Source organism: Palaemon carinicauda, chromosome 1 (assembly GCF_036898095.1).
Source record: "Palaemon carinicauda isolate YSFRI2023 chromosome 1, ASM3689809v2, whole genome shotgun sequence".
Lineage (NCBI taxonomy): Eukaryota > Metazoa > Arthropoda > Malacostraca > Decapoda > Palaemonidae > Palaemon > Palaemon carinicauda.
This window is the reverse complement of record NC_090725.1, coordinates 155894278-155921779: the sequence shown is the minus strand read 5'-3', so window position 1 is coordinate 155921779 and position 27502 is coordinate 155894278. Positions and strand designations below refer to the sequence as shown.

General features: G+C 35.6%; 1 protein-coding gene across 1 annotated transcript; it reads right to left on the bottom strand.

Moving 5' to 3' along the window:
* Window positions 1–1020: 1020 nt before the first annotated feature.
* Window positions 1021–17132, bottom strand: LOC137652524 (acidic mammalian chitinase-like). The gene is made up of 10 exons (XM_068385983.1): window positions 16985–17132; window positions 12768–12913; window positions 4385–4528; window positions 3863–3994; window positions 3433–3684; window positions 3025–3210; window positions 2607–2738; window positions 2048–2218; window positions 1753–1851; window positions 1021–1309 (listed from the first exon to the last, which is right to left on the bottom strand). The coding sequence occupies exons 1-10, from the start codon at window positions 17034–17036 to the stop codon at window positions 1181–1183; spliced, it is 1443 nt and encodes a 480-aa protein (XP_068242084.1). The 5' UTR covers window positions 17037–17132; the 3' UTR covers window positions 1021–1180.
* Window positions 17133–27502: the final 10370 nt, after the last annotated feature.

The window sequence follows — 27502 nt, the reverse complement described above, 5'->3', positions numbered from 1 at the left end:
CAATGTCAGCACTCCTTTCGCAAGAAGAGTTGATTTGACATTTTTTCTTAATTGTACAAATCATGGATGATGTATGATTGACATTTTTGCCAGTAATCTGCCATGTTCCGGATATTGTACATTTAGCTTTATGATGAACCATAGAGGTCACAATTCAACAAAGAAAACACGGTCACAACTAAAAAAGAAAAAAAAAAGAAAATAAAAAAAAAAGTTTAAAGCATCCTTATACGATACTGTATTATACTGTCACAACTGCTGCTTAGAGTGTGAAAGAGCTAGTCTTAACAAGAATAGGGGAATGTGAGTTAATGAAAAATCATTTGGCGTAGAAATTATGTGAACACGGCATAAATACTACATGGGTGGTGTATGGTCACTGTTTAACTTCTTTCTGTACATTACATGCAAACCTCGTTACTTGAGCTAACTTGTCCACAACAAAATCCCATGCTTTTCTCGTGCTGATGCAATGTTTGTCATGTAAAATTGTATGATCATATCCCAATTTGCTCATAATCAAAATATCAAAATAAACCAAAGTACCACTGTATATAAACATACAAACACGCATAAATATGTGAAAAGGTGGTGGCCAATCACAGTGCTTGAGGGTGAAGCATGTTAATTAACTTTAGCTACACCCAGTCGCTTCCAGTCCTACATTTTGAGTCGTATGAGAGATGGAAGCATGTTAAATCTTGTAGTTGTAACCCTACACAATATGAATGGCTACTATTTCTTAAACTTCTCTCGACATTGACAGGAATTGACATTGCCAGTTTGGAAATATAGCTCCTAAATTGGAAATATATTAGGATAATAATAAGGGAATTTAAAGTTCTTTGACACAACATACATTGCTGTAACGCTATTTCCCGTAAGAGAAAAAACAAATAAAAAAGAAATTCCAGAAAAAAAGACACTCCGCCCACCAAAATTCACTGAACTTGAAGTGTATGATTAATTTACTGCAGTTTCCGTAATAGTTTACCTGCGTTAGGATATTTCTTTTCACAGTATGGTTTGATATCCTTTATTGATTTTACATAGCAACAGGATGTCAAGAGAAAATGTTAGTGTTCAAAAGGCACGATGTACTTTGCGTTGCATTGGAAACTGTGTTGGCCTATTTCAACACACGGTAAACAGCTTCATTAATCTGACACTTTCTAATTGCTCATGGGCAGTCGTTTGGACAGAAACCAGCCTTGCAGACATTGTCTTTCCAGTCGCAAATGAGGTTGGTGGGACTGAAGAGGGTGCCAGCATCACACTTCCTCTCGTATTCCTCCCATCCCTGTTCGCCCTGCAAAGGAGACAGAAGTTTTGAAGGTGTTTATGTAAGCCTCTTATATCTTGAAAACACTATATTTGATCTCTATTAGGATTTATTGTCATTAATGTTGAGAATTTTATAATGAACTCAAGTGAACACAATTTCTCGCAACACTACTGAGGGATGAGGAATGTTTCAAAGTTGTATGCCTACAGTTACTTTAGTGGCCATTGTGTTTAAAAGGACACAATGGGCTTGCAAATATATACGATTACAATTTCAGATCTAAAGGTTTCTACATTTATATTTCAAAGGTTTAAAGGCTTCATTTGCTGTATTAAAACATATGTAATTGTTACACTTCTATTCAAACCATCTTTTGCTCCAGATTATGTATTTGGGAAGACGGAGACCTGTTTTAAGATTAGTGCATCACTTTGAGATTATCAAAATTTGTATAATTCAAATCTTACCATATTGCAGAACCAGTAATGGGTGCAGTCGTTGGGGTCAGGGTTTGGTCCTGCCTGCTTGCAGTGTGCAGCTGGGTCGGGGGAAGTTCTGAATGGGTCCTAGAAATATTCAAGCATAGAGTGTCATTTTGGTACTTATTACCTCCAAAATGATAGGGAAACGTCTTAGAAAAAGATGACTAACAACTAAAAGGAAAATGAATTTCTCGTGTAACTTTATTAACTAATATAGAAGGTTTTTGAAATATGAGTAACTAAAACAAAATATATAAACTGTATGAGTATGATTCCTTACCCAAGTGGTAGGTGGCAGAGTGGAAGGCTTAGTATAGACTCCTCCGCTCAAGACTTCCATCATGGTGGTCAGAAGAGGGAATTTCATGCCATGACACTTGCCATGGAAGTCGTCAGTCTCAACACTCCAGACCATACAACCGGCCAAGCCTTTGTCTAATGTGTATTGTGCCTACAAGGTTCAGATGAACGGTAATTAAGATTCTTTTATTGGTGGAAGAATAGATAATCACTTTATGCCTGAGCATTAATGAAAGTTATTAATTTCTATAGAAAAAAATGAGATAAAGCTAAATACTGGTTCAAGATGTTTACTTGACACTCGGATGAAATGAAAACCTACAGATTATTATAAGAAATATATTACAATAATAGATAGGAAAAAATATCAAAAACATTTTCATTCGAAAGAGAAAATATATCTTTATAGCAACAAAATCAAGATCATTTTCTTACTCTGGAGTCCCATTAAAATAACAGTACGGATTAGGAAAGAAGGACTCAAAATAGGTTTTCAGTATTTGCAACCAAGTAGCCTAGTAAGATTTGAATTGGATTACCTTGATAGCAACGGAATCAGGGTCTTCGTATCCAACCCACAGATAGTTATTGGGGATATAGTAGGCATAAGGTTCATTCATGGCTGGATCATGTACCACTGTCCAATCCTCAGTCATTTGGTACTCGCAGATCTTGGGAGTAAATGAAAATACATCAAGCTAAAACATACCAAAGCCTTTGTGTACAAAAAGAAAAAAAACCCGCTCATATAGTAAACCAATGAGTTTAATTGCATGAAATGGTTTCATTGATTAAGACTATTTCTCGCGTAAGGAATATGATTAAAAAAACAAAAAGTTCACATCAGGTGCTTATGATCTGATGACTGACTGTTTAGTGCTGCCATATATAACCATCCATTATATTGAATAGCCTTTTATTATAAGAAATTCACACTATACAACGCCAGTGACTTACTTCATTGTATCCGAGGTATCCAGGCTCTCTTGTGTAAGGTCCTGCAGCGCCAGGTTGGGTGGCAGGGGCGTAGATTCCGGTGTTAGTTTCATCCTTGATCCTGAAGGTACGGCCGTACAGAGGTACACCCATAACGAGCTTCTCCTTAGGGGCTCCCTTTTCAATCCAGTAGTTCACAGCAAAGTCCTGCAGGATATTTTGTGTTCATCACTCGGTCTAAATCACGGAATGGATTTTGTTTTGAGGGATGAAAATAGTTATCTTTGCTTATTTTCTTAGTTGCAAGGAATTGTTTAATAATGGGTAGAACTTCTCGCAACTTTAGGTATATAGGTATTTCAGTTTGGTGGCGATTGTAAGCCGAAAGCCTTAATTTCTTTTCAAGTGGCATACTTCAAAATCCATTACCTGGTTGAGCCAAAGAGTATCTCCGGTGTCCTCAGGGTGAGCGTAGAGAATAGAATGATGATGAGCATAAGGTTCCCAGCTTCCGTGCAGGTCGTAGGTCATGAGGTGAAGGATGTCGATGTATTTGGACAACTCGGGGATGTTGTAGGCTGGATCGATGGTGGCCTTGCCAGCAGACACTGCAGCTGTGAGGATCATGCCCTCGGCGTGAAGGGCTTCGTACAGCTCTTTCATCAGGCTGATGTAATTAACCTGGAATCAAGAGGCGGAAAATATTCTTATAGGATGCACTGTTAGCATAGCTGTTTAAGCTGTCAACATATCGTGAATTTCCTACCTTGAAAGAACAGTCTTCCTCTTAAGGAAATACCCTGTCGTCATCGTATCATTAGACTTTTTAAAACGAAATATCATCACAAGGGTAACTCACATAATCCTCGGGACTTCCACCTCTCTGTGTAGGATATTCCCAATCCATGTCCAGACCATGGAAGTTGTGTTCCTTTAGGAGAACCAGAACAGAGTCGACGAAAATTTTTCTGGATGCCGCAGATGCTGCCATCTTGAAATAGAGACAGGAAAATGAGGTTGGTTATCCCTTACTCGGCAGTTGAAAGATAAAATCATGGGGAACAATTTCCCTTGACGACACCCTTCTCAGGGAAAACGTACGCCTAGTTGTAATAAAAAAAAGTTGATAATGTATAGCAGTATGCAAATAGAAGGCTCAAAATAACTAAATTAGTTCAGGAGGATACAAATAGGAATGTAGTCGATGTACGTTAGATCTACCTATACCTAGAAAATACACCTGCCTATGATTTTGATTATTTGTGTTGATAAGGTGTACGAAATATTTAAGCCTAAAAGCACCTTAATTCGCATCGCTCATTTCGTACAGTGTTTCAGAGTTTGAAGACGACAAATACCACCCTCTCCCTCTTCAACTTACGTTGGAATATTTGGTTGAACCCTCATTCCATCCTCCAATACCCAGAGTGGTCTTTAGTTTGGGATTTCTTCTGGTGAGGTTGGTGAAGCGATCGAAACCGCATTTGCCGTAGTCTTCGCAGAGGTCATTGTAGGGATCCAGTACCTGATTGGCAAGGAGAAGATGAATTAGTAAAGAACACCCAAAGGTTTATGAGAAATTGTTGTATGGTGATTTTTAACTTTATAAACAAAAATTTCTTTTGCAACTGTCTGTATTTGAACAGAAACACAAGGTATCCAAACATGCACACACACACACACACACACACACACACACACACACACATATATATATATATATATATATATATATATATATATATATATATATATATATATATATAATCAATTTGGTCTTAAGTATAAAGATATATTCAACATTCCAAAAGTGAAAGTTTTCTTTTAGCAACTAAACCAAAGTTTGTATATTGGAAGCGTCTACCATCATCTACCCGTGTAAGTTATTTATGGGTGTGAGTACAAGTGTTATGTTGGCCAATCCTCGTGTTGATGTAAAGTAGACAGAAGGGTTTAGTGCCCAATGATTGTAAACAAAGCAGGTACCGTACATTTTTTACCTTTCGACTAGGTTCCATTTTTTGTTTATCAACGATTTGGCCGATTCCATTCCTCTGATAGGCAATCACAACTGAATTTTCGAAGCTTTAATGGAGGCTGTTAAACTATCCTCCTATGTTAGATCGACTAAAAAGCTAGGCCAATTTTTTCTAAATAATATGGTATTTAGCTGATGTGTTTATTATAGTTGTATTTTCAAGACTACTTTTACGAATTTGATTATCTATTGTTGTCGTTCTAGTATTTTTAGCTGTTTACATAACACGAGTTATGGTGATACAAGAATTATGAGCTCCGAAGTTTGATAGTCATCAGTAATTAAACGATATTCTCAAATTTCGTCACGATAAGATTGAGACTAATTTGATATTAAATGTTTTAACGGTGACAGAATCTATATGTTGTGCATTTCCTCTTGACTGATTTTCAAACTGAATTTCCTTCCCGCCTATTTTCACCATTTGTAACACGGATCTTGACAACAATTCCTGATCCATGTATTACTTGTTTCATAAACAATATCAGGAATTTTAACTTTAGAGTAATTGACAAATCGTCACACCGCAAAGGTAGACTAGTCGATTTAGTTAACATTATTATTTACTAGTATTAAAAACACAAATCTGTTAAACGAAAATTTAATAGGCTACCGTTGACTATTTCTGCAGGGAGTCGTCGAAGCCTTTGCACAACGAGAAGCTTGACTCATAGTCATGCTCATAACTAGTCACAATTGTCATGCATCCATTAGTTCAGAACCACGAGGAAAGGTTTTACCAATGATTACATCGAGTAAACACTGATGAAAAAACAAGATAGTCTCAGCAACAATATAATACATTTTTTCCCAAAATTTTCTAAATAAATTCGGAAAGAAAAGATTGCTAAATGTCTTGAAAACTAAAAAAGGCAATAAAGTAACACCTACATATTTCTAGCTACAAATAAATCCATTATTAGTTAATCTTTTTTTCCGTGGTTATATAGATATTTGAAGATCTAAACTATTTTTTTTTTCTGTCAAATTCCATTTTGTAGCTATACGTTAGGAGAAAGTTTTTGAGTCTGTCAAAACTTCAGCAGTAATAAAAGTCCTTAAAAGACAAGGAATAGAGGAATCTTATGTTAGAACACTTGAAAATATCTATACGGGAAGTACAGCAATCCTAAATATACATAAAGACCGGGAGACAATTCCAATTGAGAAAGGAGTTAGAGAGGGAGACGTAACTTATTCACAGCATGTCCAGAAGAAGATTTTAAGAATTTAGAATGGGAAAATGTAGGAATTAACATCATTGAGGAATACCTCAACAACTTAAGATTTGCAGATGACATAGTTCAGTTTAAATCATGGGAGGAATTGCAAAAGATAATAGAAGATTTAAATAAAGTAAGCAGAAATGTAAGACTGTAAATTGATATGAGGAAAGCTAAGGAAATGTTCAATGAAAATGCAGAAAGGGTTATGGACGAATATCTATAGATTGTTAATGAATATACGTCGTTTTCCCAGGCCATGAGACATTTTGGTAAACAAAATTAAATTATGAAAATTCTTTGTTTGTCAGCGATTGTTCTGAGCCTCGATTTCAACTGTTCAAAATCTTCCTCTTCCAATTCTATCTCAAGTTCATTACTCAATGCTACCAAATTCCTCGATGTGTTTGACTAGCTCTTCAAAACCTTTAAAATCCTGCACAAATCGAGGGCAGAGTTTTTTTTTTTTTTTAATATAGCGTCCATCACTATTTGAGTAATTTCTGCCCTAGAAGTTTAGCCCTGCTTGATAAATATTGTATCCCTTCCAAAAATCTCAAATATTCTTCCCGTACACTGCCGAAATAGCATTAATTGTCAGACACGAGGTACGCCGTAAATAGTAAGCTGCTGTTTGCAGAGCGCTATAATGGCTATGTCCATGGGTTGTATAAGAGAGGTAGTATTTGGTGGAAAGAAAATATCTTTAACACTCGGATCCCTGTTGTTCAGGTGCCTGGGATGTCTGGGCGTTATCAAGGATCAACATAGCCTTGAAACCCCTGTAATACTCCTTACTGCTGGTATAATATGGCTTTTGAAATGTTCTCCAAAAATGGCAATGGTGACCCATGCCTTGGGATTAGCCATCAATATAGCAGGAAACGTGGACTTCAAGATGTTCTTGATGGACCGGGTTTAAGGGAATGGTAGAATCATAAAGTCTCAAGTTTAAAATTGCCAGTAATGTTACCCCTTAACATTAATGTTAGCCCATCTTTGGCTACATAGTACAAAGGCATAGTTTTCTCTCCCTTAGAAATAAATGACTAATCGGGCATTCTCTTCCAAATTAGCTTTGTTTCGTCGGCTTTTCATCTACATTTTTTTTCCAGAGATAAAGGAAATTCTTCAGCTGCAACCTTTTCAGCATCAGCTGCTGCTACTTTGAATATTAATATTTTTGTAAATTATAGCTTCTTGAACCAATTAAACCATCCTGGGGTTATAGATTCCAATGGCCCGGTGTGCTCTAGACTGGGTGCTTGCTAAGATAAAGAATTGTAGCTCCTTTTGAGTGTCCACGAGATATCCCTTGCAACCACCGTCGTTAGGATAAAGGGAGCCTTGTCGCTGCTACAGTTGAGATTCCTCCTCCTCTGGATACACGAGGGGAGGGGGGGGGAGATGTTCACAGAAGACGGGCCATATGAATCTGCGAGATATTTGACATAGTTCAACGTTCCATGCGCACTATTCATCTAGAGTAGAAGTTTGAAGAATGGAGGTCGTTCATCTCTCCCCAAGCAAGAAAACCAACATGCGTCTTATAGGCCTATACAGTCTTGAGGTACCATTTTGGGATCAGAAAATGTCTTGTAGGGTGTCTATATAAAACACAAGGATCAATTTTTGTGGCTGCAGGGGAATATTTATAAAAATAAAACCTAATTGTTTGTCTTATACAATAACTGATTTAACAGAAAAATCGGTAAAGGCAGTGCATGAAAGACAAACTTGAACGTTATGCAGAAAGATGTAAATATCATAAATTCTAACGTATAATTTGCAGCCAAGAGCAGAAAAATTATTTACCCTAGAATACGCTGAATAAGGAAATATTCATGCCGATTGCTAATTACTCCAGAAGTGTACCTGTTGTGACGTCACAAACAGGGATTTCGATAGATAGCATAGAAAACGGAGAGGGCGACTCAAGTAAATCGTGCACAACACACTGAGATACCAAACCATTCTTCATCGCTCAAGGGGTGTACTTGTGAAGCGGCTACTTTCCTCTTGGTACGGGTAGAAGAGGCGTTTTAGCTATGACAAACTGCTCTTCTAGGAGAGGGACACTCCAAAATTAAACCATTATTCTCTAGTCTTGGGTAGTCCATAGCCTCTGTACTGTGTCCTTCCACTGTCTTGGATTAGAGTTCTCTTGTATGGGGATATACGCGGGCACATTATTCTATCTCATATCTCTTTCTCTTGTTTTTAAGTTTTAAGTTTTAAGATCTATTTTTATGTTACTGTTCTTATTTCTTTTTATTGTTCTTTACTTCTCTTACAGTTCATTTATTTCCTTTTCTTTTATTCATTTCTTTTTCTTTCCTCTCCTCACTGGGCTACTTTTCCCTGTTGGAGCTTTTGGGCTTATAGCATCTTGTTTTTCCAACTAGGGTTGTAGCTTGACTTCTAATAATAATAATAATAATAATAATAATAATAATAATAATAATAATAATACTGCTAACAACCATTTACGAAGTAACTGTTTGACTTTAAAAAGTAACAAAGCCGAAATAAAATTTCTATCATAGACGAATAAAAATAAAGCCAATTATGTTCAGGCTGGATGTGGTAACCAGCCAACATCGAGAGGAGTCCCGAGTGCTGTCGCTTTCATAGTGATGGTTTTGCTGACTGGAACGGGGCTTGGCACCCTGATAAGTGTTCCATTGTTTGGATCGGGATAAAGTTACACGCTATCACCTGCACGATACTGACTGTATGTCTTTGAGAGTCAATATAGCCTACAGTTGTTAGACGTAGCTTAGTGCATGTTTTCCTTCAAAGTAATTATATCATCTGTTTAACGCTATATAAGACTAATATTTTCTTAATTAATGTACACTGTCATCATTATCTTCTCCTACACCTACTGACGTAAAGAGCCTCTGTTATATTTCGCTACTCGTCTCTATCGTAGGCTTTTAAATCAATGCTTCTCCATGCATCATCTCCTACTTCACGCTTCACAGTCCTCAGCCATGTAGGCCTGGGTCTTACAACTCTTCTAGTGCCTTGTGGAGCCCAGTTGAAAGTTTAGTGAACTAATCTCTCTCGAGGAGTGTAAAGAGCATGTCCAAACCATCTCCATCTACCCGTCAATGATCTCATCCACATATGGCCCTCAAGTAATCTATCTTATAGTTTAATTTCTAATCCTGTCCTGCCATTTAACTCACAATATTCTTCTGAGGATTTTGTTCTCAAATCTACAAAATCAACTAGATATTGTTGCATTGTCATACCACGATTCATCTACATACAGTAACAACGATTTCACTAAACTAATATATATCCTTATTTTTATATGTAATTTCAGGCGATTTGATTTCCATATTTTACTTAACTTACCTATTGTCTGATTTCTTTTTTTTTATCTTTCATTAAACTCCAATTCTAAAGACCCTGTATTAGAGATCATAGTTCCTAAATATTTAAATGATTCCACTTCATTAATCCTTTCTCCTTCCACGATATCTTCCATTGCATATTTCACTCTCATCCTCTCTGTCTTTCTTCTATTTATCTTGAGTCCACCCTTATGTGATATTTCATGCATTATGATAAGCAAGCTTTGCAAGTCCTGTGATGTTCTGCTAATAAGGACAGCGTCATCACCATACTCTATGTTAGTTAATTTCCTGTTACCAATCCAGTCCAATCCTTCTCTACCATCCCCAACGGTTCTATGCATTACAAAATCCATGAGGAGGACAAACAACATAGGTGACAACACATTCCCTTGGAGGTCTCCACTGTTCACTGGAAATTCATTTGATAGGACTCCACTAACATTAACTTTGCACTTGCTATGCTCATGAACAGACTTAATCAAATTTACATATTTAAGCGGAACTCCATAATAACGCAGGGCTCTCCCCAAACTTGGCCGATGCACACTATCAAAGGCTTTTTCATAGTCCACAAATGTCATCAAAATTGGATTTCTATATTCTACATATTACTGTACAACATGTCTTAAAAGGAAAATCTGGTCAGTAAAACTTCTACCTTTTTGAAATCGTGCTTTTTATTCTCTCAGCTTTTCATCAATCTTTATCTCTACTCTCTTTAGAATGATCATAATATATATTTATATGACAATTGACGTAATTATGATGCCTCTGTAATTATTGCAGTCAGTCAGATCTCTTTTTTTTTACCATGTTCACCAACACTCCTAGCTCCCATTCATCAGGCTTTGCCTCTTCACACCCCATTCTACGAAATAATCTTGAAAGTATTCTGGGAGTCGCTTCATTTTTGGCCAATATCATCTCAGCAATTATTCCATCGTATCCAGGAGTTTCCCATTTATTTAGTTTTTTAATGACAGCTTCGACTTCAAACACACTAAATTCATTCATGGGCACATCAAGGTCATCCTCAGTTTCAGGTATATCATTCAAATTATTCCCTTCGTATCTCCTATTCATGACCTCACTAAAGTGTTTCATTAAGCATTGCCATTCTTCATCTTCTGTTGTTATAACAGATCCATCTCTCTTTTTGATAGGCATATGCTTCTTCTTTGCCCCTGTAGGAATTTCATAAATAATTCTCTGAACAGTTCTTACACCATAGCCACTTCCTGAATTCATAGCTTTGTCAGCCTCATCTGTTTTCCTGTCTACTGTAAGTATTCTCATCAGTCATTCTTGGCTTTTCTATTGACTTCACTATCAATACTGGAATACTTAGCATTCTCTACCTTGTAATTATTATTACTTCCTCGAAAACTTTTAACAATCAATTTCTGTCTATGTCTGCTTTTTATATTATCTGAAGTATCATTTGATATCCATGATTTTCTCTTTGTAAATACATGTCACAAAACTTCACTACCAACTGACTGTTATATATTCTTGATATCACACCATTCTTCATTAATTGTCTGCTTTTCGCCTCTTAAGTCTCTAAGACTGCAAATTGATTCCTACATTCAATTGCAAATGTTTCTCTCTGCTCTTCTTCTAGAAGCTTTGTTGTATAAACCTAGGCATTCTATCTATATTTCTGTTGGGTGCTTTCAGTTTTGATTTCAATGATTTCAATGTGGCAATGAGGAGCTGGTGATCACTACTAATGTGTGCACATCTATAGCTTCTTGCATTTCTCAGACTCCTTCTCTCTTTATTAATGGCTATGTGATCTAATTGATTTTTGTAATTGCCACATGGAGAATCCCATGTATATTTATTGATGTCCTTGTGCTGAAAAAAAGAGTACCTCCAATGACAAGATTGTTTGTTGAGCAAAAACTTATGAAATGTGCTCCATTTTCATTTGCAACTTCACCAAGACCCTCAACACCCATCACATTCTCTATACCTTGATTATTCCTTCCAAATTTAGCATTGAAGTCACCAATTACAATTTTCCTATCTCTCTCTGGGATCTCAGCTATTACACTCTGCAGTTCTTCATAGTATTCATCTTTCCTTTTTTCAGGGGAATCATTTGTTGGGGCATAGTAAACTATAATACTCATATTGCACTGTTTTGAATTAAACTTTGCAAGTAGCAATCTACTATTCACAGCTCTGCATTCCATTAATGGATTTTCTGCTCTTGGTGTCATCGTCATTCCTACCCCTTTTCTTCCAACTCCATCTTTTCTTCCTGAGTAGATATTTATATATTGCCTAGGTCTAAGATTTTTTTACCAATCCCTTTACAATGTGTTTCACTTGGGGCAAAGATATCCAAACTATATTTCATAAATTCACTCTTCACTTACTGTAACTTCCCAATCTGATTCATCGTTCCAACATTCTAATTCCCATTCTTAAATTTTTCTATTGTATTTATAAACCAGGAGATTCTTAACATCCTGCTACGCCTGGGATTGGGAGCCATTCTGTCATCCTCACTTTCCATAGACTGACTAAATCCATTGAGGATTCATTGACTAAATTCATCAAAGGATAGCCAGTTCCTTGTGATGCGCAGTGCCTATCGAAGTAAGGCAAGTGACCCCTGCCGGTCATATTAACTGCAGTAAGATCATCCGCCCCAGGCATCAAGAGTAGAAGCCGATAAGACATCTTGTCTATCGCCTTAAACCCAATCTGTCACCATGCTGCCAGCGACTTCATGGAGATTTAGGGGAGCATTTCCTACACACCCAAAATTCTCCTTACTCCACCAGGTTGCTCATCCGCTTATATAACCGTTGGCAAATATGGATTGCTGAGATATACCCCCTAGCGCAGTTCATATATACTTTACATTTATATTAATCTAATAAACAGAAATATTAATTATTCATTGTTTATTGCAATGGTTCGACGTTGAGACCTACATAAAATCGCGTAAAACATTATAACTGATTCATTTTAGTATTTTACATTCATACATGACCTACGTAAAGTCAGAACTGATGCATGGCAACCCAAATTAAAGGAGGTTATTACTAAACTGTGATTTTGTGTTCAAACTTCGTTAACGAGAAGTGGGAAATGTGGAAACGTCAGCGTTTTTCTTACCCTGATTTTGTTGTTGCTGCCTAGACCGGCAAAAGCGTAGACGAGATGTGTGCAGAGGCTAGGGTCATTGTCCTCTACTGTGAATTTTCCATTTCCCGGTCTGTAGGTTGCCCAGGAACTAAAGTAGCATACCAGTGTGAGCCCCTCTGTTGGTGGGAAATGAACGAAAGAGAAGAAAAGAGAAGGTTACATTGATGCTTTATGCAATTACCAGCGATAATTGTGGTCATCGGACATTGCAATACCTAATCGTAATAAATGGTGAAGAAAAGTAAGAGTTTATAGAAAAAGGAGCTTAAAAGGTAATTAGTTTGTATTACTAGGCCCACCTACAAAATAAATGTGTATTCAAAAGAATTAATTCTTGTTAGATATATATTTAGATATACCAAACACATATAAACTTCGTGCGGAAATGTGATCCTGAAATCCGAAAGGCTATTTATAATTACGGTGACAAAGTTATGTTGCGATGGGGCACATACTGTATATCATATGTGATATGTACCACTCAATCATCTGCTTCCATTGTCAAAAGTATGGACATTTTGAAAAGGGCTGCAAGTTCAACACTGATGGTAAAGTGTGCAGTAAATTTTCACGAAATCATAACAAAAAGGGATGTTACTGCTAAGAAGTAAAGTGTAAAAATTACACCAAGACAAAAACAGTGATCATATAATGAATTCAAGAAATTGCAAAGCTTTAGACATGATATTGACGAGACGAGCAGAAAATACGGATCATGTATGCTAAGAATGTTATAAATTACAGCTATGTAATTATTCAATCTGTTGGTAATAAAACAATTCAAAATTGATAAATGAGAAATGTTTCGAAATATCGATATCTAAAAGTTGGCTTAATAACTTGCCAGGGCAAAGATAGCTGAAATGACCGCCTAGTGTTAGGGAATGGATGGCAATTAAACAGCTAAAACAAAATCAAAATAAAACTGAGTTTGTGGTGGTTGGAAAGAAAAACAACTTAAGAAGCTTGGTTGACATCCAGATAAATGTTGATAACAACCTGGTCTTGATAACTTGGAGTTCGTGACTTGACTTCAATTTGTCTCTCGGTGCTCAAATGAACAATGTAATAAAAATTGTTGGATATCACTTTAGAAATATTGCTTTAGTAAAGAAAGATCTGGATGAATATTCTTTAAAGAAACTTGCGATTAATTGTGCTATTGCCAGGATTTACTACTGTGATTATCTATTACAATCTACTCAAGTACATCTAAAGAAATTACAAAACAAAGGTGCAAGATTGACAAAAGGTGTCCCACCCAAAGAAAAGATTACTCCTGTAGTAACTGAATCATAATGGCATTCTAGTAAACCCAGAATAGGGTTTAAGATATGTGCAATAAGCTATCAAGTAATCAGAACCAGCCTTTTAAATTATCTAAGATCATTCCTATACATCGTGCAGCCAACGCATTGTGTCGATACGAGAATATTTACGGAAAGTTTCAAGTTATTGGAGTCAAAATGTACTTTTACTGTAGGTTTTGGAGCTTTCAGATAAGTGGTCCAAGACTATTTAAAAAGCTTCCACTAGATGTATGAAAGACTGAAGATGTTAAGACTTTCAAGAAGTTGAAGGCATTTTTTTTTTTTCTAAATGCTTTGATAATGTGTATTTTAAGTTAACAAGGAATACGCTGTGTAATACTTTAAATACCTAAGAAAGAATATAGCAAACAGATCTTTTAGGTCCTGTAAGGGACAGTGTTGCCCTGTGTGATAGGATCCGGAAAACAGCCCTTAATTCAAACCAAACCATCCAACCAAACAAATACAGTTGCTCTTGTATGTTAGTTTTGTCATTGAGGCATTCTTGAACTTTTATAATTTCACATATTAAGCCACAGATATTTCTTAACACAAATTTCACTCTTCCTAGGATTATGTATATTCAGTGGGGAATTATATACAATAGGTTTATCTTCCTTGGTCAGGACTCGAACTTAAGATTTTTTCTTTTTTATTTTGATACAGGGAGAGACAGGTGACTTATCCCTTAGACTAATTTGATCTGAATAGAAGTTAAGCGTTTAGAATTAGAGCCAGAGTAGATGCCCTTGTATATGATCCCCCTTTGGATAGAAGTTATTTTCAAGTTAGAGTGAATTTGACATTGAAAGGTAATTGTGGCATAATATTTGGAATAGATATATGCATATGTTGGTATGTATTTATATACATGTATGTGCATGTTTGTGTTTTTGTATGTTGCGTTTGGCAAAGTAAGCGAAGCAAAACTCCATGAATTTTGTGAAACACCTGTGATGACAAAGGGAGCCAAATGACGCGAATCTGTTGACATAGATTTAATATCTTGAAATGATGTGCTTTTTCAACAGATAGTTTCAGTGTATTTTATCTTATCTATCATTCGTTAAAACATAAATTTCATTACTAAAAATGTGTATGTGGCATAATTTTAACCTGAGGTTGCCAGATCTGAGCGTAAGGGTCCTACTCGTTGTACTGGGATTTATGATGTCACGGTCATTGTTACTAAAGGCCACTCGCTATTGATAACTCACTGTGATAACAATGGACAACCCAAGTGACTCCTTTACCCACCACCCAAGCCAAGGAAATTGTTTATAATGCTCTGAAACACTTCTCATTTAAAAAAAAAAAAAAACGAGGAAGTCCTTTAACTGATGTTGTGAAGGTCTGAAGCAACAAACGTATCACAAAAGACTATTCGCTGACTGAACAAGGAAGCAGTAGAGACGGAAATATATTGGAATCTAAAGTGTTCAAAAGAAAAAAAAAGAAAAAAGAAAAAGACAGAAGTGAGGTCAGTGCCTGGCTTTGATGAATTTAATTGAAATGTTCTGCAAAGAACAATTCTTGGTTTCTAAGATAAGAAGGAAATTCCTACTCTTGGCTGAGTGCTGGTAGCAGTGAGAGAAAATGTTGGTTGTAGTGAAAATAGAGAATCTTTTCGAAGGGTGATCAGAAAAATAAGTTTTCTCTATGCAAAAGTAAAAGGTCAACAGTTCTTAATGGAGAAAGATGATGTTCTGTCTTTGCGGACAACTTTTTTTTACAAAAATTAAGAGATGCACAAAATAAAGATTGCCCAATTATATACTTAGACGAAACCTGAGTAAACCAAAACTACAGTGTTGGTAAATACTGGACAGATAGAAGCTTGTTAAAGGCAACACGTTTAAACAACCAACAGGGAAAGGGGGCCACTTTATATTTCGCGTGCAGGCTTGAAACACGATTTTCCTTTGGGCGCACAATTAATAGCACTTGCTACAAACGATGGAGATTATCACCACATGAACGGCAGTATTTGAAAAGTGCTTCGGTGCTCAACTCATTCCTAACATTTCCGCACCGTCTGTTATAGTTAGTGAACCCCCCCCCCCTCACTCTGTAAAATAGACAATCCACCGACGTCATCTAAACAGATACCATTACAGAATGGGTCATCAGAAATAGGGAGAATCCGAAATAACATCTGCTAAAGAGTGAAATGCTAAAAATGGTGAAAAGGCACAATGGATCGTGGAAAATAAGTAGAGTAAGGTCATCAGGTGATTCGTCTTCCACCCTATAACTGTCAGTACTACCCGACTGAACTTACATGGGGCCAAGTGAAGAGCTACATTGCGAGAAGAAATAATTTCACAATAAGAGACTTGAAGGGACTACTGCACGAATCACTGGATACAGTAACAGAAGAAAATTGGAATAAAGCTATTAAACATGCTGAGGCTTTGCAACATGAAGATGCAAAGGAGGGTATTGCCAGGGATAAATTTCTAGACTTACTTATCATTGATGTTGACTCCTCTGATGATGATTTAATAAAACCAATGTGTTTTGTCCAAGAAATGTGTATTTGTATGTGTGTGTGTTTTATTATAAGCATGGTTTACTAATAAAAGGTCTTCATACCTGATTGAAAAACTATATATTAGAATTATGTGTGTGCATGCATAGACTTTGAAGAAAGTTGTTTTTGCTTTCCATCAAAAGATAAGAAGCGTATTAAAAATGCTACGTGTAATACCAGTATTTTCAAACATCTGAAGTAATATCTAACGACTGTTTTAATAAATAGATAGTCAAAATGATAAAATAAACTTTTAAAGATAAATGTTTATGACATCAGTCTGATCATCTAGCAGAGAGAAGAAAATTTGCTTGTGGCTTATGGTGTTAATGATGTGCACTTACCTGCAAGGTAGAGGGATACTCCGAGAAGAGCAAGCGATAGTAGCAACTTCATGGTGAATGGAGCGAAGGCAGCCTGCCTGTGACCAATCAGTTCTTCAATTTCTTATATAAAGCCCAGCCGCCCTCGCACTAGGATAAAAAAATTATCTTGTTTTGTAGTTGCGATAATCGTACGAGAACTTTTGTGACGCAGGTCTATGGTGTGATTCCGCACAGGAGAGCGCGAGTAACTGTTACATTATCCTTTGATGATACTAATTACGATTAGAAAAAAAATACTTCGACAGCTGAGTTAAGATGAAATTGTTTCTTTTTCGTGTTTTTTACTCCTCATGTTCCCGGCGTGTTTTGTTGTTTTGGGTGTGAGTGTAATTGGTGCAGAAGAGGTAAAACAAACTACTGGCATCCAGCATGAATTCAGATTTGGAGGCTCTATTGATTTTAGGGTGAAACTATCGCGTTTCAACTCTTCTCATTGAAATTTTCTTTTTGGCTCTAATTTCATAGAATGCTGTCAATCAACTTATTGGAAAATGATGAATAATATTTTCATACGTTATTTGACTAAACTGTTATCTCTGTAGCCCCTCTGAGAGGTGCAATATGGTATTAGAATACCATCCTAAAAAGATTCATTGAAGAAAACCCTATTTTAATAGCAAAATATAGAATCATCATTGTTCACCAACTGCTCGGATAATTTTATTCGAGTTAAAATGGTTGACAAATGAATGATACAAATAGGTTAAAAATTTAACTCCGTGGAGACATATGGCGAAGGGTTTCTTTAATCCCTCCACACACCCCCATCCCCTTCCAATATGTTAGAAAATACAATGGAAATCTCACCTTGTCAATTGTACCGTAAAATATTTATGCTGGTTCAATGTATCTACGGAAAGTGCAATCCTATTTTTCAACCACTTTCGGAGGTTTCAAATGGAACATTTTATGTTAGTTTAACTTATTCATTTTATGACCTAGATAATCTGCAGTTTTATTTCTAAAAAGTCAAAATGAATTTACGAACGGATTGTGAGAACCAAACTTTAGAACAACGTACTTCTTGAAAACACCTGGTTTCGACCACAAGCATAATACAGCCAGTTTATCCTTTCTCCTTTTTATAGCTGCGATAAACAAAGTAACCTTGTGGACATGTGATGCTTTCTGCATCCAGCGGGAAGACACACAAGAAGCCTCTCCAAAAAATCAACAGCAGTTTGGAAATGGACTTTTAAACAAGCTGCGCCATTTATATTCAGAATGAAATACTTACAGAATGTTTGTACGGATTATTAACTGCACTTTAGAGATTAATAAAATTCTGAAATGTAATGAAGAAAGGACATTTCAAAATGATGATTCGATGGTTTCTTTTGTCAAAATTAAATAAAACAAAACTACATTCAAATGAAAATCAAAAGTCAATAGACTTCTATGACAGGCACTTGAAGCATCAAACGATTAAGGCAATTTCCGTCAGCTTGCGTTTTCTATTTGTACGAATTTGCCATCGTATACAGTACATCAGCAAGAAGTAAAATTAAACTCGCCATTTTGCTAAAAATTCTTTTCGTAAACTAGTAACCTCTTTGGCATGCTGACAAAACTTTTCATCTTATAATGAATTAGCAGAGGGATGGGGGAGGGTTTCATTCCGCCAGTGCATTTATACTGTGCACTGTAGTTACTACCTAAGGTCTTGACTGTAATTTTTTTCTTGTAGTTAAACTCCGTCCCCTCTTCCATCCTTGCATCGTGCAGTCCAACGTCAAGTTTACTGCTTATTGCAACCTCAATATTTACCCCATTTGGACCTGAGTGCTGACACAATGGGATGAGTTCTTCTTCATCATACAGTGAACTAGTTCATTCCCAGTGCACAAGGTTCCCTTGATGTTTCTGCAGATCAAGCAATTCATGGCATTGTGGGACGCTCTTAGAATACTCGATTGGAAGGCGACATTTCTCTTCTTCATGGGCAAATGATTTCCAGTTACGAGTGACTTTTGCGTTACTGTTTTGTAACAGCAGTAGTAGATTTTTTTTTTATTGTATTTTGATAAAAGTTTCAAGTCGTAGACAAATTTTTTAGAGTGAAATTTCGAAAATAATATAATCTGAGGGTTATAAGCGATTCAATTATTATAAAATATTCTCCACAAATGGGCGTTGCAGTGTTTTGCAACTCCAAAAAACGGGAAGGGATTTTTGAGTGATATTTTGCATTTGAATTGGTATCAGTTGTATAAAGGGATTGAGCCTGTTGTTATCTTAAATGGTAATGCGTTCAACGAAATTGTCAAAATGCCAAGTGAACGACAAACCCTGGTTCAATGATGATTGTAGACATATTTATTTTTAGAAACAGGAGCATTATCATCTTTGGAAAAGTAGTAGATCTGATTGAGCTTGGAAAAACTGTAGTCAGCTAAGAGCTGCTACTTGCAATTTGACCATAAAAGGAATCCTTTTTGTCACAACCCGGGGACAGTTCCTCTTTTGCATAAATCAGAAGGATGTGTCACTCACTGAACATAGGTGAACTGCAACACTGTTTACTGAGCTAAACTAACTTGTTTAGTTTTTGGTTCTTCTAAATTAAAACGCTTAATGCATCTTGATGCTTATGAAGGTGTAGAGCCAAATGGCCTTTTCTCTTTTTCTTTAACAAAGACAGTTGATTTCTTAGCCACTAAGCTGACTGTTATATTTTGTGAGTAAGCAAGAAGAAGTTCTTTTATTTTTTCACTTGGAGAATTGGTAATGTTACTCCATTAGGTAAATGTGTTTGTTGTAGCTCTTGTCCTGTTGCTTACCGCCCTATTTCCATGACTCCTATATTATCTTTAATTGACCTCCCAAACCCCAGTGCCTGAATTGTTTGCCCAGTTGCACAAATTCAACCATTGGCAGTGTGCAAAAGGGTCTTTGGAGTATCTTCTGTCACAAGCTGCTTAAATTTTTTTGCTTGCTTCCCTCTTTCATCTTGTTGTCCAGTCTCTTTTAAATGTCATCTTCATAGTGTCTACAAATCAACTTTGGCAAAATGAGAGAGAGAGAGAGAGAGAGAGAGAGAGAGAGAGAGAGAGAGAGAGAGAGAGAGAGAGAGAGAGAGAGAGAGAGAGAGGAGATATGTTGTCGAAAATTAAAAAAAAAAAGGAAAAAAAATCCTAGGACCATCTCTTGCAATAAGGGAGTCCAAAGCATTCAGGGAAAATAAACATGGTATAGGAATCCATAGCTTGGCAATAACGAATAATATCCTGATTTAAACAATGCATAGATTACTTATCATTATAGAATAAGTACTGAAGCGGGTTGATTGTAGTAATGCTGTAAAACAAGACACGACAAAAGCTGAAAGACAAACGAGGGTAACAGTTTGAGAAGACATGGAAATAAAAAGAATCTTTAATTGGAGGTAGTCTGAAATGACATGTTTTCTAAATTTTTCGTTAGGATAAAACATGATTGTGAAGTTTCTTTGAGCTGAAGACAACTCTTCTTCTTTACCGTATTAGTAGGTTATCATAATTTCATATTCATGTGTACTCGTTAAAACACATTTTATAAAACAATCTCGCCCATAGATCACCTGATGAGTCGTGTAACCAAAGCGTTTATTTCGTTTTATCAGCATTAACCAATAATCATGATGTTTTTGTAAGGAGAAAACTTCTTTTTGCTTAAATGTATTTTTGTGATACACCTACGCGAAGAAAGATGCATTAGCTCACACATTGCTAATCGCATCAAAGAGAATGAAGTTTCTTGTTTGTCTGTCACCTGCTATAATTCCCTCCGGTACCTTTAGTTCATCTTGTCATAACTGAATATTTTTTACTTCTTTTTTCTTTGCCATTGGTGTTCCCATGAATAAAGAAGATGAGAAATTATTAAACGAAGTACACATGTACTAATGCATTAGCTTGTGTTCTCTGGCGTAAATATGGGGAAATGCGCAGTATAACTCTTTTGTTTTGATATCCTATAAAAACAAAAGAGATATGATCTATTTCCTCTTACTTCTCTTTTATGATTTGAAAGAAATGGAGTTGTTGGTAGGTATGGAGTTCTAGGAATAAAAATAATCCTATGGACTTATGATTAGAAAGAGGATTGGTTGTTGGAAATGCATAGCTTCAAAAGATTTTGAGCATATATACTTGATAAATAAAAAATGCCAAGGAAAGAACAGATGGAAGAGCAAGATGATGTATGTGATATTGACAAGAGGACGGAGTGGAGATATATCTTAACTTTCTTTGGTTGAAGTGAAAGTAGAGGTAGAGGGGAATATGAAAATTAAGGTTGCAAATGTGATCAAGACCACTAAGTGATTGGCGGATGAAATAGAAAGTTTAGTGAAGAACATTTTCTGGGGTGCAGTTGCATGATTGAAAAGAAGAGGAAGCACATGCAGTCAAGAGTTAAAGAGAAAAAGAAAAAGAGGACACGTAACAAGAACAGGACAGAAGACGATTGATAATTATAAGGGGATTTGAAGGTCATTTTACAAGTAGCTACATGCAGAGAGAACAGTAGGTGACCAAACAAAAGATATAAGTTTTAAAATACTGTCTGGGGTAGTAGGGCTGAATGTTGCAGTACTTAAAGGGGTTACTACAAGGCTAAGGAGGCGTCTGGAAAGGACTGTTGAGAATATAAAAAGGATATCATTTGGTTGAAGATAGTAAAGACTCCATGAGTCAATGGGATTGATAATGAGATACTGCCTTACTGTGGTGATAATGTGAGTAAGAAGTTTACCTAGGTTTGTAAGATATACATGGATGAAGGAAAGATTCCAAATAAATGGGTGATAGGAGTATTTATTCTATTGTAGGGAGGTTAATATAGCTGTGGAAATTATACGGGAAGAATAATACTTAGAATAGCAGGGATGGTATGGTAGGATTTTGATTGGAACAGTGGGACGGATGACAGATGGACAGATAAAGGAAGAAAAATGTAGGTTTAGACAAAGCAGAGAATGCTTGTTACGGAAAATTTTTGATACAAGATTGAGAGTTAAGGGTAAGAGCCAAACATACCATCCTTGGACTTAGGAAAACTTTTGATAAAATCGACATACATATCATGAATATACGCGATAGATTATCAAGAATAATTAGAATAAAAATTATGTAAATAAAGGTATGTGGTATTGGCTGGCGAGTAACTGGATGTGTTCAAGCGCCATAGCTTTTCAATATTTTTATACATGAAGTATTGCGAAAAGTCATAGAAAGGACAATGGTACAGGGATAAGAAATTGGGGTATGGAAGAGTTGGTGTTTGTAGAAGATACTTTACAGGTGAAAAAGTTTGAAATTGTTTACAAGAAAAGAAAATTTGGTAAATTTGAGTGTAAAGGGAAACACGACATGAAGATAGAGTAGTGAAAGCCAGTATGAATGGTTGGACAATGAAAATGTTTGATTCATATAAGTATCTTTAAAGTAAATATGACAGATAATGATAAGGAGAAAGAAGAAACGACCCAGACAATAAGCATAGCAAGAAAGGTAGCAGATACCTGGCGCTCGCCAGACTGGTGATCGAGTCAGGCTCAAACTCGATAGTTTCTTTAGTGTCTGCAAACTCACGATCCTTGTTAGCTAAGAATTGGGGGTTATAGGGACACCAACAGTATGGAGGAGACTATATGTATGACTATGAGTCATCAGCAGCCATTGCCTAGCCCTCCCTGAACCTAACTTGGGTGGAGAGGGGTCTTGGGCACTGATTACATGATTATGTGGCCATTCTCTGGGGCATTGTCCTGCTTGCTAGGGCAATGTCACTGTCCATTGCCTCTACTATTCACGAGTGGCCTTACAACCTTTAAAGAGACTTAGGTTGCACATAGAAGCCAAATTGAGAATAAAGGAAGTGTACTGTGTAACAAAATAAACTTTATGCAATTGAAGTGTGGCTTTTTATTGGAAAGAAAGAATTTAAGCAGTAGAAAAAAAAAACTGTTTACGCAGTTTATATGCTGTAAGAAGAAGTGATAGGAGGAGAAATGCGGCATAGTTGAAAGGTTGGGTCAGAGTATTTTGATGTGGTTCGGGCATGTAGAGGAACGAAAAGACGGAGAACTGTTAGTGCAAAGAATGTTTCCTTTAAGAGAACCCAGTGACAGGGGGGGCGGAGGTTGGCTAGGTTTGGTTGATGGCATGAAAGACGTACAAGGATAGCAAAGTGTGTTTACGAAGGTTTTACAGCCGATGAGCCTTTAGTGAAGGTGTATGAAGAAGCCAATGTTATGGACGTTTTACTGTATGGAAGTTTCATCCATGATTTAGAAGATAAAGGAAGAATATGGTAGTGACTATTGTTTTATTTCAATCTGAAAGGAAATGGATTACTATGAAAAATGAATGAATCATACATACATACAGACATGTATATATATATATATATGTATATATATATATATATATATATATATATATATATATATATATATATAAATATATATGCATGTATATATATATATATATATATATATATATACTTATATATATATATATATATATGTGTGTGTGTGTGTGTATGCATGTATATATATATATATATATATATATATATATATATATATATATAAATATATATATATATATATATATATATATATATATATATATATATATATATATATACACTTCTATATCATCATCATCAGCCGTTACCAGTCCACTACAGAACAAAGGCTTCAGACATGTCGTTCCACTTCCATCTATTTATGGTTTTTCTGTGATAGTCCACATCGGCAAACTTTCTTAGTTCGGCAATCAACCATCTTCTCTTCCTTCCCCTGCATCTTTTACAATCTCCAGGGACCTATTCTGTTATTCTTTTTGTCCATCTTTTATCTGTCATTCTCCTGCCCATGTCCATTTCTTTTTCTTACATGTTGTTAGAATATTCTTTAGTTTAATTTGCTCTTGTATCTGTGTTGTTCTTTTTCTGCTCCTTTGAAGGTAATCATCTATTCCCTAGTTAGCAATTTGGTTTTCGTAAAGGCCTTGGAGCATGTGATGCCCTTCTTGCAATCTCCAATGCTGTACAGAAATCCCTTATTTGCGGTCAGGAAGTTCGTATGATCTATAGTCGAGTAATTTCAAAATAATTTCAGTCCTCTTTTCCCGTAATCTAATCCAGCCTTTGGAAAATGTGTTTCATTATTCATACACAGTTAAAAGAAGCCCTCATAACACGTTCAGCAAGTAGGATAATCAGGCTAAAGGCTAAAACCTCCTTATACACCCTGACGAAATACAACAATAACACGAAAGGTTAATAATAATTATAACAGGAATCCAACATATCAATTCTATCAGTTATTAACAAATATAACAGGTTACAGAAAAGGTAGAGTATGCGGAAAGGGGATTACTGGAGGGATAGGAGGAGGGTCTAGACAGAGGAAGGGAAGGAGTAATATAGGTATTCGAATTGCTTCACCCACTTACCTAGTTCACTTGGTTTGGGCTTTATAATGACGAGAGTAAACACCTTAATTAACGAGATTTGCCAAAGCATTAAAGTATAAAAAATTAGGGGGAGATCTAGAAAGTGCTGTGTCAATGTACTATTCTGATCAAGTAATTAGTATGGGAGATGTTAAAGAAAAAACACTATATTTTGCCAGAAATGCATAGTAAACTATCATACTATAATTAGCTTAATATAAATAAACCTTTTATATCATTCACAACCCAACCAAGTAAAGATAAAATAATATTTACTGATAAATGAATAAAACACTTCCAATAATTGCATAAATCCCAGCATTCAAAACGGCATTCAGCAGTAAAAGTAAAAAAAAAAAAAAATTGCTCACGTCTTCCGCTATCATCCGTAACTATCTAAATATAAAAGTAAGTAAACAAACAAACCTTTAGTTATACCAACAGTCTTACTCACTACTACAAACGTTCATTACGCTAACGACCTCTTTCTCTCACTCGCTCTCCCTCTCTCGCACTTTGCAGGATTTGGCAAACTAAAATAAAACGTCAAGGTGGGGAAAAACTGTTCTTCACAATATCATCCTACCGCCATTTGTTATATTTAGTTCTAAATGCTTGTAAAATTAGCCACTTCCATTGTTCCCTCATTTATACTAAAATTCATCACTCTTTCGTCTTGGTTTCCTTTTTTAATTATCCAAATTAAGTTTTAATTGCTCACAATAGTTTGTAACTTTCTCCTCTTGTAAATAATTTAATTTTTTTTTCACCCAGTTTCTGCAGTTTTTCTACTATATAACCAATCAACACAGTGCCAGTACAAACACCATTCACTCCACGTCCCATTCACTAATGGTTTTCTAATCATGTAACTTTGTACCTACAAACACTGCTCTTTCTCTGGCTTCTTGCAAGACTCATCCATAAAGATATTCAGTATTGAGTCATGGAGACATAATACACCTATATCGTAGACCACTTTACGCATTAAACCAGTCACTCTCCTGCCAGCATGACCTGACACATGTTTCACTTTCATCACTAAAACTATTAATTTCTCAACTTACCATACACTCTCAATATCGTTCACATTTCTTTTCTGCTGATTAAATTATAATTCTTTTATTTTAGATTTATGTATTGCACATAAAGCTTTTCCTTGTACTTCCAAACTATTCATGCAACAGAATCCTTAACAAATACGGGTCGTTGCACTCTCTTCATAATATAAACCCACTCTACTCTTCCCCTATAAATCCTTGTCATCTGCCCTAGTTCCTCAATAAAAAATCTACCATTTACATTCCATGGTATATCATAATAAAACTATCTAATAAAGTCGTCTTTATGACATTGGTCTTTATACATAGGAACATTATAACTTTAGAATCTTTCCTTCGTCTAAACCTTTTCTAAAACTGATCTGCTAATTAGGCACACTATCAACACTGTACTGCAGCATCCCACTTCTAATCCATGAACTCACGTAGTTTTATTCAATATTCTAAGTATTTATGTGGAAGTTTGCTAGCTTCAATCCCTGCTCCATGGACCCATGTATGTTTAAGGCTGTCTAGTTTTCTTGGCAGGTACTGTACCATACAGGTTATTTCTTAGCTTCGCAGATTGAATTTTCAGCGGTATAGCAGACAATATACTGACAGGGTATGAATTCTTATATACTTTGTGTAATTTTATATCCAATATGGTTACAATTTTCACTTTAGTGCAACATTGGTTTCATATGTTTTGTTTTTGGTGATATTTGTGATGTATAAGAGAATTTTATGTAATTCACTGCTACTGTTACATCTGTTATCAATTATGATAGATGTGCTGATTTTAATTAACTAGTAGTTTCATCTTTTCCCATTTTTCTTACTTTTATATCTTAACCTTCATTGGTCAGAGGTTGATAATAAGTTATGACAAAGTTGTCCTTTTTTGTTTGAAAAAGATACGTAGATACATAAGACGAAATCCATTGAATTAAAGAGAAATTCGCTACGCTCTAACACATTAGTCATAATAAATAATTTTTTAATACATGAGCCATGATAAATTCTTTTTAAATATATTAGCCATGATAAATTATTTTAGAATATATTAGTCGTGTTAAATTAATTTTGAATACATTAGTTATGATAGATTATTTCAAATACATTAGACATGATAAATTATTATCAATACATTACACATGATAAATTATTATTAATACATAAGACATGATAAATTATTTAATGTGCTATGATAGTATTTCATCAACACTATTGTCAGGACAAGACGTAGGCCTATGCGCTGCACGGAGTATAGAGATTAATAATTGTATTGTGAATAAGACTTAGTGGTTTTTTCTAAATTTCCTTTTGTTGCACGATTGTTCAATCTAATCTGCGAATGTTAAGATCTTGCTTGACTGTTAAGAGAGTTGTCACTAAGATCTTTTGTTTAGCAATTTGATAAGTCGCATTACTTTGCGAAGTTTTCCTAAACATATTTGACTTTAGAATCTCCTCTATGTCCGTATGCTGTTATTGACTATCTAAAGTGAGATGGGTGAATTATTAAGAACCAGCAAAGATTGAATATGATGATGTAGATAGACGTTAGCTGATTTCATGTCACTGTCCTTAAAAAAAATTGTAGGAAAACTGAATGAGAAAGCCATGATTTTTTTCTTCAAGGAAAGCTCATTCAAGCACACACAACACAGTTGTCAGGGCCGCCTGTTTATCTGGTCTCTCTTCAGGATGATGGTAACAAAGGCAAAATCAGTTTGTAATTGGTTGATAGAAGAAAGACGCTAATTATTCCATAAAGAGATTATATCTCTTTTCATCCTGAGTTCTTATACGTATAAGCTATTATATCTGAGTAATATTTATGCCTTATAATGTGTATAACTTTAGATGTAATCGAACCTTCTATCATGGTAAAAACACAAACAGAAGACTATCTGCTTATACAGCCCCGTCGCCAACGACTATGGAAAAGTAGAAATCTTCGGAAACGGTTAAAAAAATGCATCAAA

Excerpts from the sequence above, each read along its gene's own strand:
- LOC137652524 (XM_068385983.1), bottom strand. The coding sequence starts at position 17,036 with ATGAAGTTGCTACTATCGCTTGCTCTTCTCGGAGTATCCCTCTACCTT. Across the intron at positions 4,529-12,767 it reads GCAGCAACAACAAAATCAGG|GTACTGGATCCCTACAATGA; the intron begins GTAAGAAAAACG and ends CTTGCCAATCAG. Across the intron at positions 2,739-3,024 it reads GATACCTCGGATACAATGAA|ATCTGCGAGTACCAAATGAC; the intron begins GTAAGTCACTGG and ends TTTACTCCCAAG.